Source organism: Drosophila erecta, unplaced genomic scaffold (assembly GCF_003286155.1).
Source record: "Drosophila erecta strain 14021-0224.00,06,07 unplaced genomic scaffold, DereRS2 tig00000021-arrow-pilon, whole genome shotgun sequence".
NCBI classification, from domain to species: Eukaryota; Metazoa; Arthropoda; class Insecta; order Diptera; family Drosophilidae; genus Drosophila; species Drosophila erecta.
The window spans coordinates 16,198,469-16,213,661 of record NW_020825198.1 but is presented as its reverse complement, the minus strand read 5'-3'; the positions used below and the strand labels follow the sequence as shown (position 1 = coordinate 16,213,661).

General features: G+C 47.9%; 1 protein-coding gene across 4 annotated transcripts in view; it reads right to left on the bottom strand.

The window, feature by feature from the left end:
• Positions 1–397: 397 nt before the first annotated feature.
• Positions 398–15,193, bottom strand: part of LOC6546114 (ecdysone-induced protein 75B, isoforms C/D) — a 98,388-nt gene continuing 83,592 nt past the window's right edge. For 2 of the 4 annotated variants that reach the window (XM_026977761.1, XM_015158507.2), the window contains exons 4-6: positions 6,660–6,898; positions 2,247–3,261; positions 398–2,095 (exon numbers count right to left, since the gene is read on the bottom strand). In XM_026977761.1, the coding sequence (XP_026833562.1) occupies positions 666–2,095; positions 2,247–3,261; positions 6,660–6,898 (2,684 nt within the window). In that variant the 3' untranslated portion in view covers positions 398–665. Of the gene's footprint in view, positions 2,096–2,246; positions 3,262–6,659; positions 6,899–8,361; positions 9,218–15,193 lie in introns of those variants that run through there. The other 2 variants (XM_015158508.2, XM_001972839.3) reach the window with 2 other exon arrangements.

The window sequence follows — 15,193 nt, the reverse complement described above, 5'->3', positions numbered from 1 at the left end:
TCACACACATTGTTTTTGTTTTTAGGTATTTAAAAATTTAATAATAATAATTTGCAGTTTTTTCAAAAAACATCCAAAAAAGCAAAGTAGTTTTGCTCCAACTACAACTAAAGCGCTAAACATAGTTACCAATAAACGTAATTAATATGTACAACGAGAGCTTAAAACTTATAAAACAATCAGGGGTCGATAGACGGGGGGTGTGAGGGGGGCGTTTTCGGTAGCAGCTGAAGAAAAGTTAATGCAAATCAGGGCGCTGCCTTGGGTTTGTTGGTTTCTGCTACGTTAAAGTTTAACTGCTAAAATATATTTATATTTTTTCTGTTTTTCTTTTTCTTTTGTAATACCATTCAAGCTTGGGTTTTTTGTTGTTTGTTTGTTTGTTTGTTGGTTTTTTTTAAATTAATAACTTGTAGTTGTTTTGTTTGTTGTTGCTTTAAATATTAGTTTTAAATTGCATGCATGTTGGTTTTGCTTTCAAACTTTGTACACGGCTCAATTAAAAGGTAAAATAATTTACTTCAACTCCTGCCGATCCCTAATTGATCCTGCTTCCTGCTTCCTGCATCCCGCTGCGCTGAACTGCCACTCCCAGTCTCTGTCTCTCCCACTTCTCCGCGTAAGACCACCTACCTCCTCCTGCTGCTCCTCCTCCTCCTCCGCTCTTACGCCTCCAGCATAACCTTGTGCACGGCGGCGTTCAGGCCCGGATTGGGTGAGGCCACGCTCGCCGGCGGACTGCTGCTGGGCGCCGGACTGGCGACCGCCGACGGAGGACCGCCATTGGAGGCTGTCACGGTGACGTCGGCGGACAGCGTGGGATACCGCTGAACGGCATTGGCGGCGGCCACCAGGGCGTGCAGCTTGCTGGGCGGCGGCGTGGGCGATTTCTTGGACAAATTGAGCGGCTGCGCCGAGTCGGCAATGTCCACCTGCAGTTCCAGCAGGGGCGTGGCGGCGCTGTTCGATCCCGAACTGGAGCTGGAGCTGGAGCTGGAGCTCGCCGGGGCACTGGTGCCGTTGCTGGTGGAGTGCGGCGACTGGAAATACTGACAGCTGCTGGCCGAGCTGGAGCTGCAGTTGGAGGATGTGGAGGAGGAGGACGAACTGGAGCTGGAGCTGGAGCTCGAACTGGAGCTGGAACCGTTGCTGTGCGGCGACACGGACTGCTGCCGCTGCTGGCAGGTGGTGGTGATCACCGAGCTGCTGCCCCACCGCTGCTGACTCTGGACTGCCGAGGACGGCGGCGGGGTGGAGCTGCTGCTGGGACTGCGGTTGCCCACGCCGTTGGTGGTGCTGCTGGCGGCCGTGCTGTTCTCGCGCTTCAAGTAGTTCTGGATAATGTCGCTGCGCTTCATCTGCTCGGGCGTCATGCGCGGCTCGGCCATGAGCGACTTGGCCAGCACCGAGTGCGAGCTGGCCATCGAGGCCTTCGGGCTGCTGCGGGTCAGGTGCATGTGCAGCTGGCTCTGGGCGGGATTACCTGCGGCGGCGCTGGCCGCCGATGGCGGTGGCGTGGCCACGCTATTTGGGACCGGGCTCTGCCGCGGACTGCCGGCACTCAGGCTGTTCGAGCCGGAAGTGGAACTGCTGGCATCCGCCTCGGCGGTCTCGAACTCGCGATGCCGCAGGGCCCGGAATTTCTTGTGCGGCTTGTAGGCCTCGTCCATCAGCGAGTTGGTATCGTACAGAGGCGGAGCCTGCAGGACGCGCTTCAGCACGGGCATGTCCTCCACAATCTGCCGCTTCAGATGGCTGCTGGTGGAGGGCTGGGGCGAGCGCACTGGCGACACGGCCACCACACTCAGCTGCGGATGCTGCGCCACCTGGCTGTGATTGGCGGCGGCATCGCTGCAGTCCAGCGCATCATCCACACTGGAGCGCGGACTGGAGCACGAGGAGCTGCCCCCCGAGCTCACCGCCTTGCACTCGTTCTTCTCGTTGCCCGACTCGATGCCCGAATCCGTGGGCGAGTCCAGCTTCCTGTAGCGGGCAGCTCCGGCTGTCAAGTGGTGGTGCAGTTGTGGGTGCTGCTGCTGCTGGCACATCGCGTGTCCCCCATTCAAGTTGCGGGAGTGGGCATTATTGAGTATTCCTGCAAGAGAGCAAAAATAATTTCCAGTTACGAGGGGTGGCACTGTGAAGTCGTATCTCTACTATTAACGAGTGTTTCATTCGATTGTAATGTAATCTCAATTGAGATGTGCTAGAAATAGTACAACTATAGACCAGTAAAGACAACTCACCGATTTGCTGCTGCTGCTGTTGCTGTTGCTGCTGCTGGTGTCGCACAATCGGCGTGATTGTCAGCCCGTTCTGGGTGAGATGTGCATGCGGGCCAACGATGTCCATGTCAGCTGCGCCGGAGTCGCCACTGGAGCCGGAGTTGGCCCGGTTGCGCAGGGGACAGCCTCCGGATAGAGTGGCCGCCAGCAGAGGAGCCGAGCTGGCCAGAGCCGAGGGCTGTTGCTGCGGCGGCGAGGGCAGGGACACGCCCTGCGGCTGGGAGCTGCTCGGACTGCCGTAGTCGAGGTCGGCGGACTCACTGCTGGATACGGAGCCCAGCGGACTCTTGGCCGCCTCCACGTCCATGGCATCCGCCCAGCTGCCCGAGGGCGACTTGTTCTGCTGGCCATCGCTGTTGTTGCCGTCCTCCATGGACCACATCTGCTGGCGCAGCAGCTCCTTGTGCTCGGTGCGGAAAACGACCAGTTTCTCGGTGTGCAGGGTGCTCAGGGTGCGCAGATCGGGCATCGTCTCCAGCAGCTTGGCCAGGAACTCGGGCTGGTCGGGCCTATTCTGGGCCACAATGTACTGCAGGCAGCCCTTGAGCCGCGAGTACATCTTCTCGATCAGCTCCAGGTTGCGCAGACCGGGGCGATCCGGCGTGATCAGAACGATGGCGCAGAACAGGCCAATCTCGGCATCTGTCAGGTTCATCGAGTTCATGCGCTCCGCAAAGTTGAACGTGGAGTCCACCAGAAAGCGCGCATTGGCTCCATTCTGGATCGCATCCCGACGCATCACCTGCCCGTTCAGGCAGATGATCGAGTTTATCGACGAGTCGAACATGCAGATCAGGCGCACAAACAGGGCATCGAAGAGTCCCGCCTTCAGCAGCGTGAACTTGTCGTCCTGGGTGAGCAGCTGGAAGCCGGGAATCATGCCGGCGAAGTCGATCACGCCCCGAATGACGTGGGCGAAGCGCTGCGAGAACTCCTGCTCCGATTGCAGTTCAGGGGCGGGGTTCAGCGGACAGGCCTGCAAATATCAGAAAAGAGGGTAATGGGTTAGAAAGAGGTAAGATAGTACAGTGAATACCTAACTGACTGGTGATAAATTGATTTAGGACTGTCCCAAAAGTTGCGCTAAACTTTTCCTACAACTGTTGCTTGGCTGTTTCCTCGCCCGCTCCCCATCACGTCATCGCCTTTTTCATGCGAAGGTCAGCGAACCTCCCCTTCCCCCCAGCCCGCCAGTCCACTCGTTTAAATCAATAATAATAACTATTTGTACTTCCGCACGCCCACCACGCCAGCTATCTGCCGTCTCTCTCTCTCCCTCTCTCTTTCCCTGCGAATGTCGCATTTCCCTAAACACCGCTGGAAGCTTTCGACACAGGAAAATAGAAAATAGAGGGAAAGCTTCGCCTACGTCAGCTGGCGGCCGGGTTAGTTTTTCTGTTCTTAGTTTCTAGGGGCTGCGCTCTCGCATTTCCCCACCCATCTACCGCCCATTTCCCACCCATTTTCCACCCCATCTGTAGCCGGGAGCTTTTGCCGCTGACATTAGCAGCCAAGGTCGACGAACTAGAGTTCAAGGTTCCGGATTGTGTGCTGTTACTAGCGCTGCTGCTTGTTTTTCTTTTTCCTGCTTTCGGCGCGTGTTTTTGTGTTTCGCCAGCGAAGTGGGCGCGGTGGGGTGGGGTGGGGTGGGTGGCAATTGCGGAGCGTCTAAGCCGAGCGAATGTTCATGTTATTTCGCCATTTGGCTTTCCGGGTTTTGAGTTACACGAACATGCGCCAAGTGCCCCAGACAGCGAACGTGCCACCCCACGCCCAACCACCCCCCGTGCCCACCGCCATCATCAGCTACCCACCATTGTGTTCAGCGATTTGGATTTTCATTTACGTTTGATTTCATGTGTGCTGCTCGCTTTTTATTTGCTACGTTCTGTTTCAATAAGCACACGATGTGCTGTCTGCCGCCAAATCTTTTTTCTGACTCTGATTGCGATTCCGATTTTCGTTTGATTAACCTTGAAAATGTGTTTTCTTCGTGCAGAAACATAAAAAATCCTATAGAAATTGGCTCGCACGAAAGAGAGCGGGAAAATAGCAGCCGGCAACCGGCAAGCCGTTTTTCGCCACATTTTCTTTTTGCCGGCGCTTTGACGTCGTCGTATCATTTGATTTTCCGCCACGAAAATATTTCTCTGTGCGCAAAAGCGGAAATAGTTTGCGAAAAATACTAATGAGTGTGTGGGGGGCTATTTATGACTCGATCCCCTACCCGAATTTCCTTTCCCTGCATATCACAAGATCCCATACCATACCATCACATACCGTACAATACTATCCCATCCCATACAATACTATCCCATCCCATACAATACTATCCCATCCCATACCATACCATCACATACCGTACAATACTATCCCATCCCATACAATATAATACTATCCCATCCCATACAATACTATCCCATCCCATACAATACTATCCCATCCCATACAATACTATCCCATCCCATACAATAATACCATCCCATCCGATTCGATTCGACCTTCAATTGGCGTTAGTGTGGCCTTGTGTTTTGCCAAAAATAGTTCGCAGAACTCTTGTAGCGGCTGATATGGACGGGCAGATTGAATAATCTGTAGGGCTAATCGTTTCGCTAGAGGAATTTCTATTTCTATTTAGGTTCCGAATTGCGAATTTCGCCGAGATCGTAGCGCCTTAGCCTCGGCGAATCTTCCGCCTTCCGTCATAAACTGAATTGCTGACATTTTGCATATTACGACGCTGTCTAATGAACCACCTGACAATTTTACAGATTGCTCTCACTATATCTGTATCCGTATCTGCATCTGTATCTGCGTCTGCATCTGTATCTGTGTCTGCCTCTGTATCTGCGCATATGTGTACTGCAGTTTGTGACGCCGTTTGTCTGGCATTCGCTTCCTCATACTCATGACATTTTATGCATATTTTTTGTGCCATTATTGTTTACTCATATATAGTGGAAAATGTGAACTGCAAACAGAGAAAGAGAGGGAAGCGGATACGCTCATTTCGTTCACTCCAAGGTTAAAAAATAACTCGCTCCAAGGTCGCTGTTCTATTCTACACACACATACGAACGAGTATGTAGTGCTTCTTAAACTGTCGATCGCATTTGATTTCTTTCTTTCTTCTCGGAACACCGAATCAAAATTTTAACTTTTTTAGCCTTGCACTTGACTCTGACTTTGTGGCAATGTTTTTTCCATTTTTTCGTGGTGCTCGTGTCGCTTTTAAATATTTTAATAATAATTTATTTAAATGGACAACGCATGTGTCTGGCCCGCTCTCGCTGTCCCGCTCTAATCCTGTGCTGTCCCCCTCTCTCCCGCCGTGATAGCAGCCCATGTCTGTGTGTCTGTGTGTGTGTGCTTTCATTAATAATGACGCTACGCTTGACCTTGAGCTTTAGAACTTTGTTTGTGTACTTTGTTGTTGCCGAGAGCCGGGACACGTTTTTTATATGCATAGCACTTTTCTTTATCGCTTTTGGCTATGGTATGTGAAATTGTTTTTTGGCTATTATTTACAGCCCCGAATCTGTACTTCCTCTATTCTCCATATTCTACATAGAGATTTCCCCCCCCAGAAACCAATAAGTGACGTCGATTGTAAAATAAACAGGCTGTGGAATTTACAAAGCAATCACAAATACAAACGATGGCTAGCATTCGTCATTCAGCTGTCAGGGGAAACGTCATAAATCTGGCATTGACAAGCTTTTCGTCAAGAACTTGACCCCAAACTTGCCACTTCAATGGCCACGTTTGGAGGCCCCGCAAGAATCGCCGAAGACCGAAGAGCGAAGACTCTGAAAGAGACGCTCGTAGACGCGTCTACGTGTGGCGTGCAATTTCCTGGTTTAGAATCGTGCAAACAGGTTCACCTTGGCGCATGACTAACGCCGGCAGTAGGCAGTAAGCAGTAAGCCAAGTTGCCAGTTGCCAGTTGCCAGTTGGCAGTTGCCAATGAGCAAAAGGCAGTTACTAGCTAGTTGATATTGTTTTGCTGATCTATGCTTGTCAACAGAAGTCGGCGGAAAGCCCGGAAATGTGACTTCGCCTACGCCGTAACCTTTGGCGGTCTATCAATAATGTACCGATTGTCTACACAGGGCAGCAGCTAGACATTTTCATAATTTTATGGCCAATGGTTGTTTATGATTGTGTCTGTAAATGGAGCTGTAAAATCACCCCAACACATGCTTGTTTGTTCTACTTGGCCGGATGGTAATAAATTAAAAACACCATAAGCCACATTAACATGATTTGCTTGACTTGCGGCTCACGATTCATATATCTGGCAATATCCTACAGCAGTATCTATCTACTTATACATATGTACTTCCCACTTTGGGAACTTAGCGTAACACTCACCAGAAGTGTGGGCATGGAGTAGGAGGGGCAATCCCGCGCCCGCTGCCGCATCGCGGAGACCTTCTCCTTGGTGAACTCGCAGGTCTCGAGGTGGGCGCGCAGCACGGCGGCGAGGAGGCGTGGCTGGTCGTCCAGCTCGGTGGCGAGGGCTCGCTGCTGGCCGCGATTCTGGGTGCTCTGTTGCATGGCCGCCAGGATACGCGCCTTTTCGCGCTTCGGCACGCGTCCAAAACGCACAGCTGCAATGAAAAAGGAGACATTCGGTTAGTTTTCGGCCTTGTAAGCGGTGCTTAAACCTAAACAATTATGGGCCCATCAATTACACACTTCACTGCATTGCGGAGCAGGTGCAACGGACAGCTGTTGTCCTGTTCTCCCGATCTCCCGATCTCCCGTTGTCACGCAGGAAGTGCCCCGTTTGCCCCTGCAATTTACAGCCCTTCGAAGTGGGTCAATGCCTCAGCTGCCTCGGCTGCCTCGGTTTCTTCAGTCTGTCAGTCTTCGGTGCTCAGTCTACAGTCTACAGTGTTCAGTGCTCGGTCTTCGGTCTTCTCCCCCCTGTTACACTTTCTCTTTTTTTAGATTTTTAATTTCTGCCTGTGGCCGCAACCGAAAAATTTGTATGTGGGTGAACTTTCACATTTCACCAACGAGAGCAGAAAAAAGCCAGGCGCATTTGCGGTCACGTTTTTCGCACTAGGCATCAAAGGGTATCAAAGAGTGCGATAAAATTGGCCAAATTGGTGGCTGGCTAACTGGGTTTGCAGCCCATCAAGGGCGACAAAGACCTACTTAACCCATTATGTGCTCATTTAACATGTATTTCCTTTGAATATAGGCCCAGTTCTACAGCATTTGCTACCATCCCATTTTCCTGGAGTGCCACTTGAGCCGCTGGCCATTTGAAAGCAGCAAACAAAATCTGACAAATGTTTGGCCAACTTTTCAATGTCAAAAGAAATTTGTGCTCGCACAGTTTCACTCCGGCTCGGTCGCAAAAGTGAAACAGCGGCTCTTAACTGATTTTTCACCGCTTTTTCCAGCAGCAGCCAGCGAGAGAGTGTGACCCACTTGCCGTGCAGCGAAATCCAGGCCAAACGAAATGGAAAATGAAGTCTGCGCAGGCGCAGCGCCGAGCTGCGCGTAGAAATTAGAGCGACGCGCCGCAACGCTCAACTTTCCCATGCGGAGAGACTGAAAAAGTTGGTCAAACATGCGATATTGTTGCTCCGCTCTTTCGGCGCTTTTGACTCTTTTTCTTCTTGTTTTTTCCTATTTTTTTTCATTTAGAAAATAGCAACGCAACGCTGCCTTCGCCGCAGTTTCGATTCAAGTTTAAAGCTCTTCCGCGGCAAAGAAAAAATTATTGTGTGTTTTTAAACGAGGTCAGCACTTCAATGGCGCTCGCTTTTGGTTGATGCTATTTGTTTGGAGGCATCGACAAGAAAAAAAAAAAAAGGTAAACACAAGGCGAATCAAAAGTGGAGAATCTCAGAACGCCTGCATTTCTCTGGCAGTTTGTTGGACCTGATTTTTGTTGAAAACCGAAAGCTGGGTGTTATTTTAATCTTGTTCAACTCTTTTTCAGCCCAAAACGGTGTCAGCTGGCTTAGGGAAATTGAGTGTTTGGCTCTTTCACTTTCTAACTTTTCAACTCTTTAACGTTTTAACGTTTGTGCGACTTTCGGATCGGTTAACTTACGCGCATTGTGATAGTTGACGTTGCCTTTAAGTATGCCCTTCAATATCGGGAGTTCTTCGCCCATTTTTGTGTTTTCTGTGTTTGATTTGACAAAATATCTTGACTTGGTCACTTTTCCCTTGGGGGGCACATCAACCACTCAGTTGAGCTTGCTCATTAAATATTTTGTGGGTAATATTTTTGGATAATTCTTGGGTTTTTGGCACACACACAGCTTTTTGGTTGCTACTCAGGTACATATGTATGGATGTTTGTTTGAGAAACTTGTTATCTTCTTTGCACTTGATCTCGGTTAAATATTTTAATTAACTGCTGTTTTGTTGTGAGAGGAACTTTGTTTGCTTGCTTTTCACATTGATTGGATTTTTGGAATATTTAGCAAATAAATTAGTTGTTGGTTTGGTTTAATTTTTGTTTTGGGCGCGTAATCCAGAAAGACGAGTGTGTAGTGGGTGTTGAATAAGTTTTGTTTTCTTTATTTTTGGGAGACTTGGTCGACTTTTCTTCACATTAACAATTGCGTTTAACATTCATTGGCATTACTCAGCATGTTGTTTCATTTAATTCATTTTCATTAATCAATTAATTAATATTGTTGTAGTTACTGCTGGCAACTGCCGCACTCGCGTTGTGATTCTTGGCTTATTTCGGATCCCGCGGATCGCTGGCTAACATGACAAAACTCGACAAGGTCTCGAACGCGACTAACTGTAAAAGCCAAAGCGCGTTACGAATATACCCAGAGTGCGGTACGCTATGCTATATGGTATCGGATTTGCCCGAAATCGAGGAGAGCGAACCTCAACTGCGGCGACTGCGACGGCGACTGAGCTTCGGTCTCAAAACAGAAACAGAAGCAGAAACGGAAAACTGAAAACTGAAAACGCCGCACAAAACACAAAAACACACAAAAGCCGCCGCAATGGAGCAGTCGAAAGAGAGCCAAAGAGCGGACTTAAGAGCGGCAAAAGCTCTCTATCAGCCCTTGTTTTCTTTTTCTTGCTGGTGATAAGACGTGTAGTTCTTTCAATATCTAAAGTTAATTCTAAATTCACAACACTAAATTCTATAAAATAAAGTAGATTGTTATAATCTTTTTGTTCCTGATTTTTTCATGTCACACTAATTTTGCTTAACTTTTGAATTAAAATCTTTTTTTTAATATAATTAGAGACATTTCCTAATTGCTCTTTAATGTGCAGAAGCAACGACCCACCCCACACATAAGACAAGTTCAAGCGCTGATAAGCTTTATGTGATAAGCTTGCCCCAACAGCTCTTCTTCATCTTTTTTATCGGCGCATATATCTCATTTGATGGAGCAGGAAAGTTCAACAAACCCGAAGAGAAAATTTAAGAGCATCACCGACTCTCTTGAGAGCTCTTAAGCTTCGCAGAGCTTTTCACCACGCAAGAGTAAGTGCAAGCTTTCGGCAAGCTTTTTTCGCACTTGTAATTTGAATATTTTGCACACTGTCATTGTGCACACTGCGTATGAGTGATGTGTGTGGAATATTGCGCATACGTCTCGTTGGCAGGTGCAAAATCTAGGATGGAGGCTGAGGCCAGTAATGAGATTGTTAAATCAAGCTTGATGACTTCGCGCCTGAGTGGATAATTTACGACGCCACTGGCCCCGTCTGCTAGTCGAGGGTTAGGCATTGAGTTTGCATTTAAATTCAGATATTTTTTCTACTCCCATAGCTGACTCATTGCGATCATTGTGATCATCGGCCACTGACGTAAGTGTTCCAGATTGTTTGTTTATTCAAACTCTGGCTTTGTCATCGAGTCGGTTCGGTTGACTCCAGCACACTGGTCAATGAACTTAGCGGCCCGAATGAGGCCACAAAAACGTAACGAACAACGAGCAACATTTAATAATCATTCCGGCGATGCGACGAAAGTAAAAGTGAAAGTTGTTTGGCTCTTTTTCGGGTAGAAATTTTCGTGCGTGCCGTGAAAATGCAAGCAACTGGATTGGTCAACAGTTTTGGGTAGGCCTGCAAAGGTTGCATAACGCCCCGAAGGTTGGGGCTAAGCACCGAATACACCAGAAGGCTGAAGGCGGAAGGGCGGAGAGACAACTGGATTCCACTGGGCCGAAGGTGGCCCAAAAAACGAAACGATTGCGATGTGATAACAGGCCGGTAATTTAATGGGCTTATTTATAATTACATCCATTGTTTCGCCATGCTCAAACTGGGACTTTGTTTAAAATATGTTTTCTTTAAGATTTTTCTTTCTTGTCAGCAAACATAAGCTTTGAAATAAAACGGGCATATCCATTTCTGAATTTCTCATCTCTCATTTACGATGCAAAACTTATATAAGAGTCTTCTGCGGGGTTGGAATGGAAACCAGTTCAATAGCGTCGCCGTGCTCATAATTGACATTCACAATAATGTCGGCAATTAAAAGCCAATTAACAAGTTTCACTTTCACTGCGACAAGACGCGACGTCATCCCATTTAGCGCCGTGCCATCCCACCAAGTGCCTTGTATCAAGTTGCTTTCTAAACTCGAGTTGTTTATGATTTCTTGTTACTGTTTGGGCATTTGCGCGTCTGACTTCCTGAATTACGGGGAAATAATAAACGAAAGCCGAAAACTAAACTTGTTGTTTACGAGATACACGGCACTCGACTCTCGAGTTCATTGCACCCAGCGAGCGGAGAAAGAGGAAAAGAGTGGGGAGGGTTAGGCCTACTTTCGGTTGGGGAAGAAGGTGATTCACAGACACCTCGGGATGGCTTTACGTAAAGTCACATAAGCGACACAATTGTTGTTGCTTTGGTGTCTTGGTTTTTGGTTTTTGGCTTTTGGTTTTTGGTTTGCTTGCGTAAGTTGTTTACAACGCGATCGAAGCGTGTGGAAAGAGCCACACGGACAAACAAAGAGGGGCACTCACAAAAGGAATGATATGCCAAAGAAAGGGGCCAAAGTGAACCCCAAATAATAATATTAATAATAATAACGAAGCCATTATGTGTGTTGTTTTGAAGTTTCTTGAAATTTCTCAAGACAAAGAAAGCCCCCGCATAAGCAGGCGTTTTATTTATTTTTATTTTCGGCTTGGAGCCTTCGTTGTCGTCGCTTTTTTTGTGGGTCATGAAAAATGCCTCGCCTCAATGAAAATCGCCAGGGAGGTCGCCGCCTATGGCGCATAGCATATGGCGCATAGCACTTGACATCGCTCACATCGCTCAGATCGCTCAGGGTAGAGCAGACCCTGTGCCATATTATTAATTTTACATGAAAAGGTCGTGCCTGGTTTCATTTCTCATCGATGACAGAAGGCGAAACTCAAACAAAAGGCATACGAAGGCTGGCTCATTAAATTATTTTCTTTTTTGCACGTACTGTATGACAGTAAATGTTAATTAACTGATACTAATTTTAGCCTTCGTTCTATGAAATGCTCATTTACCAAAGTAAAAGATATTAAAAACGATCGCAGGTTTGTACAACAGCAAACAGCAGAAGTATTACAATATGAATATAATTTCCAAAAAATAGCTTTCCTTTCCATTCCTGACCTTTACAATTTCGCCCCGAAAAACGCCCAGTAAACAGCCAGCTTGTTCACAAGTTCAGAAATTCAGAAATGATACCCCTGCCCCCGCGGGCGCGCAATTGAAATTGGGTCAAGCTGATCTGCATCTACGCGCATTTCAAGCGAACGGACTTCAAACGCATACGCAAAAATAATTCCATTTCGTGTCTAATCATTTTCGAATAAATGCGCCCCAATGCCGTCGCAGTCGCGCTGCGGCAGAGGCGAATGACCGTGCCTGACCCAAATAGAAGTCGCTGCACTCGGCGACAAACTGCAAGTACCCCTCCCCCTACCCCTCGACGACCCCCGCACCCGATGCCCCAATGCCCCCCAAGCAGCAGTTTGAAGCATTCGCGTTGCGCTCAGCCTCTGACGTCGTGCAAAAATTGCAGCCGAACGAAACGAAACGAGGCCGAGTGCAATGGACAGCATTCAGCACACGCGCGAAAGAGAGGGGCATACGCTGGCAGAGAGAGAGCGAGAAAGAGCGCGCGAGAGAGACGGCATGCAAATGCAGCTCCGACTTCGAACAAGTTGCGACTGCTCGCAATTGCCGCTGGATGTTGCAATGCGAAACCTTCGAGAAATTTTACAAGAGTCGTTGAACTCTGCGGCGCGGTCGCCTAACTGTGGCCCAAACGCAGCAGCGGCAGCAGCAGCTGCAGCGGCAACACCAAGAGCAGCAGCAGCAGCAACTGCAACAGCAACTGCAGCAGCAGCAGTATTGCTGCAACGCTGCTCTCTCGCAGCAACTCTCCGGATTTGAGAGCTGGAAAACTAGTTTTTGGCGCCGAGGCATTGAAAAAAGCGAAAGTACATTTTTTATTTCGCCCGTTCCTCCGCGGCAAAAAATACACAGATGCAGATAGATGTGTGCGTGTGTGTGTGTGTGTGTGTGTAAAGCTCGGCTCGTTAGCCAGACGAACGCTCTTCGTGGCGAGAGGTAAATGAACCTTTTGAAGGTTCAGCTTGCGTAGTAGGCGACGCCAGCGTCGCGTGTAAAACAAGTTTGTTACGTTCGCCGTTGGCAGCCAACTCTTTTGGCTCTTGCCTTGTCTTCGCAGCCTTTCGTTTCGTTTCTTTCTTCGATTCGCTGCCTTTTGGCGCTCTTTTCTTCGCAATTTCACCGTTAACAGCTTTTTGTGGCTGCCTTTCGTGGGGCAGGTGAAGGCAGGTAGGTAGGCAGGCAGGCAACTGCTTTATGTAACCAAAGCCAAGAAAAGGTAAGCAAAAGCGGCGTCATCAGGCGGCCAAAAGCCAAGTTGTCAAGCAGCTGCCGTTGCTGAAGTATTTCGAAGCATTCGCTGCTCCCTTTCTGCCGCATGTGTCCTCCCATTTTCGGTGATGGATGACACGCGTGAAATGATTTCACTTACGGATAGCTGGTAATTGTATAAGCAACGAGCAGGGTAGCAATTGGAGCCAAAGAAAATTCCAGAAAGTGCTCCCCAATGCTAGGTAATGTGATTCTGTTTGTTGAAGACTTCATTATAATACCAAATAGGTCTAACTTCTAAAGGAGTCCCTCTTTATGCATAGTAACTCAGCCTGGCCTATTCAACCCTATCGATGGCATTCACCACCAGCTGTATAGCCCAAGCCAACCAATGTAGAACCTTACCCACATCGTCATCATTAGCATTTTGTACTTGAAGCTGTGAGCTGTTCCAGCGCCGCCCACTCACGCGCCCACTCTCATGAGCCGAGTCGAAGGCTCCTTGAACTGGTCCAAGTGTTCAGCTCCTACCTAAGGCCCAACCCCAAAAACCCCATAAACCCGTTGGCGCAACCCCTTGCCTTTGGTCTCCGGTCTCTAGTATCTAGTATCTGGTCTCTGGTCGCTGGTCTCCTTGTCCGCCTTGTTCTCGTTGTTATTGTAAATTTCGTGTAACCTCCAATATTATTTTAGTCAACAGCTTGCCATGAGTATCTGTGTGTAGCACTGGCACTTTAATGTATTTGTAATTGACCTGAATAAAGTTCAAAACACTCGCAGCGGCGAGGCAAGGCGAAATCTACATGCATGCTGTTGCTGTTGCTGTTGTTGGTGTTGGTGTTGCCATTGCCGCTGTGTGTGTGTAGCCTCAAAATAATAATGATTGCGACAACAACAGCAACAACAACGAGCGTGTCGTAGTTGCCCGTTTATACATACACATACTTGTATATTTATGTGTGTCTATATGGAATAATGCTATGCCTTCGATAATTGACAATTGTTTGATTATTTTATGTGCCTTTGGAACACACCAGCTACTAATTGGTGGTAGGTGCGGTTATCTATTTGCTTCACGCTCACTTGCCAGGCAGCGATTTTGATCGCTACAAGATACAAGATATCAAATACAGTAGCACTGCTAGTGATGTTTGTTATTCTAACGACTCCTATGCCATTCAACTAATCTGCAAATATTTTTCGATCGACCTCCAACCCTCTTTTTTCGCGGGCTTTTGGCTTTAGGCTCTAGGCTTTATCGCGATTCTCGTTCGTGTCGCATATTTACTTTCAATTTGCCTAACCTCGCGCTAATTTAAGTTCATTTCAATTAAAAGCCAGCATGTGTGAGCGTGCATGTGCATGTGCCTGCGAGTGAAGAAAAGCACGGCGACCACAAATAAATATATGGAATATGAGCGTATGGCGAGAAAAATCCAACGATTTATTGTTTCTACTTTTTTGTTTTTTTTTTGTTTTTGGCCAGCTCACGGCGAACTAATAAATTTGCAAGCAAATCCGCCAAATCAAATGCAAAATGAGCAGCGACGACGAGTGTTGGTTGTGCACATTGTTCGCTGTTTACTATCGGCGCTCACACAGATACGAATCCACTCACACAGCCGCAGGCACCTTCACTGCCGCGCGCCGCTACCGCGCTGCGACTGCGCTGCCATTGGTGACCCAGTTTCGCTGCACGTCAGCGGCGGTCAATGAACTGAGCTGAGCTGAGCTGAGTTGGGACGTATTTTATTTGACTTTTTCGAGGGGGGCGCTTGTGTGCGCTAAATTTCGGTTTCGTTTTCATTTCTTGCGTTATTTTCGTGTCTTTGCAATACCAGAGTGAAAAACAAAACAACACGAACACCAACACCAACACCAACAAAATGGCGCCTATTACTGGCGAAGAAATTATGAAAGCAGGCGAAATGTAACGAAATGAAAAAGAAAGTGTTTCGAAATGGCATCCAATTATATAGCCACTTTTTTTGGTTTTTTCCAAAAAGTGAAAGTATGCAACGTCTTCTTCGTGATTTTTAATAAACAAAAAATAAATT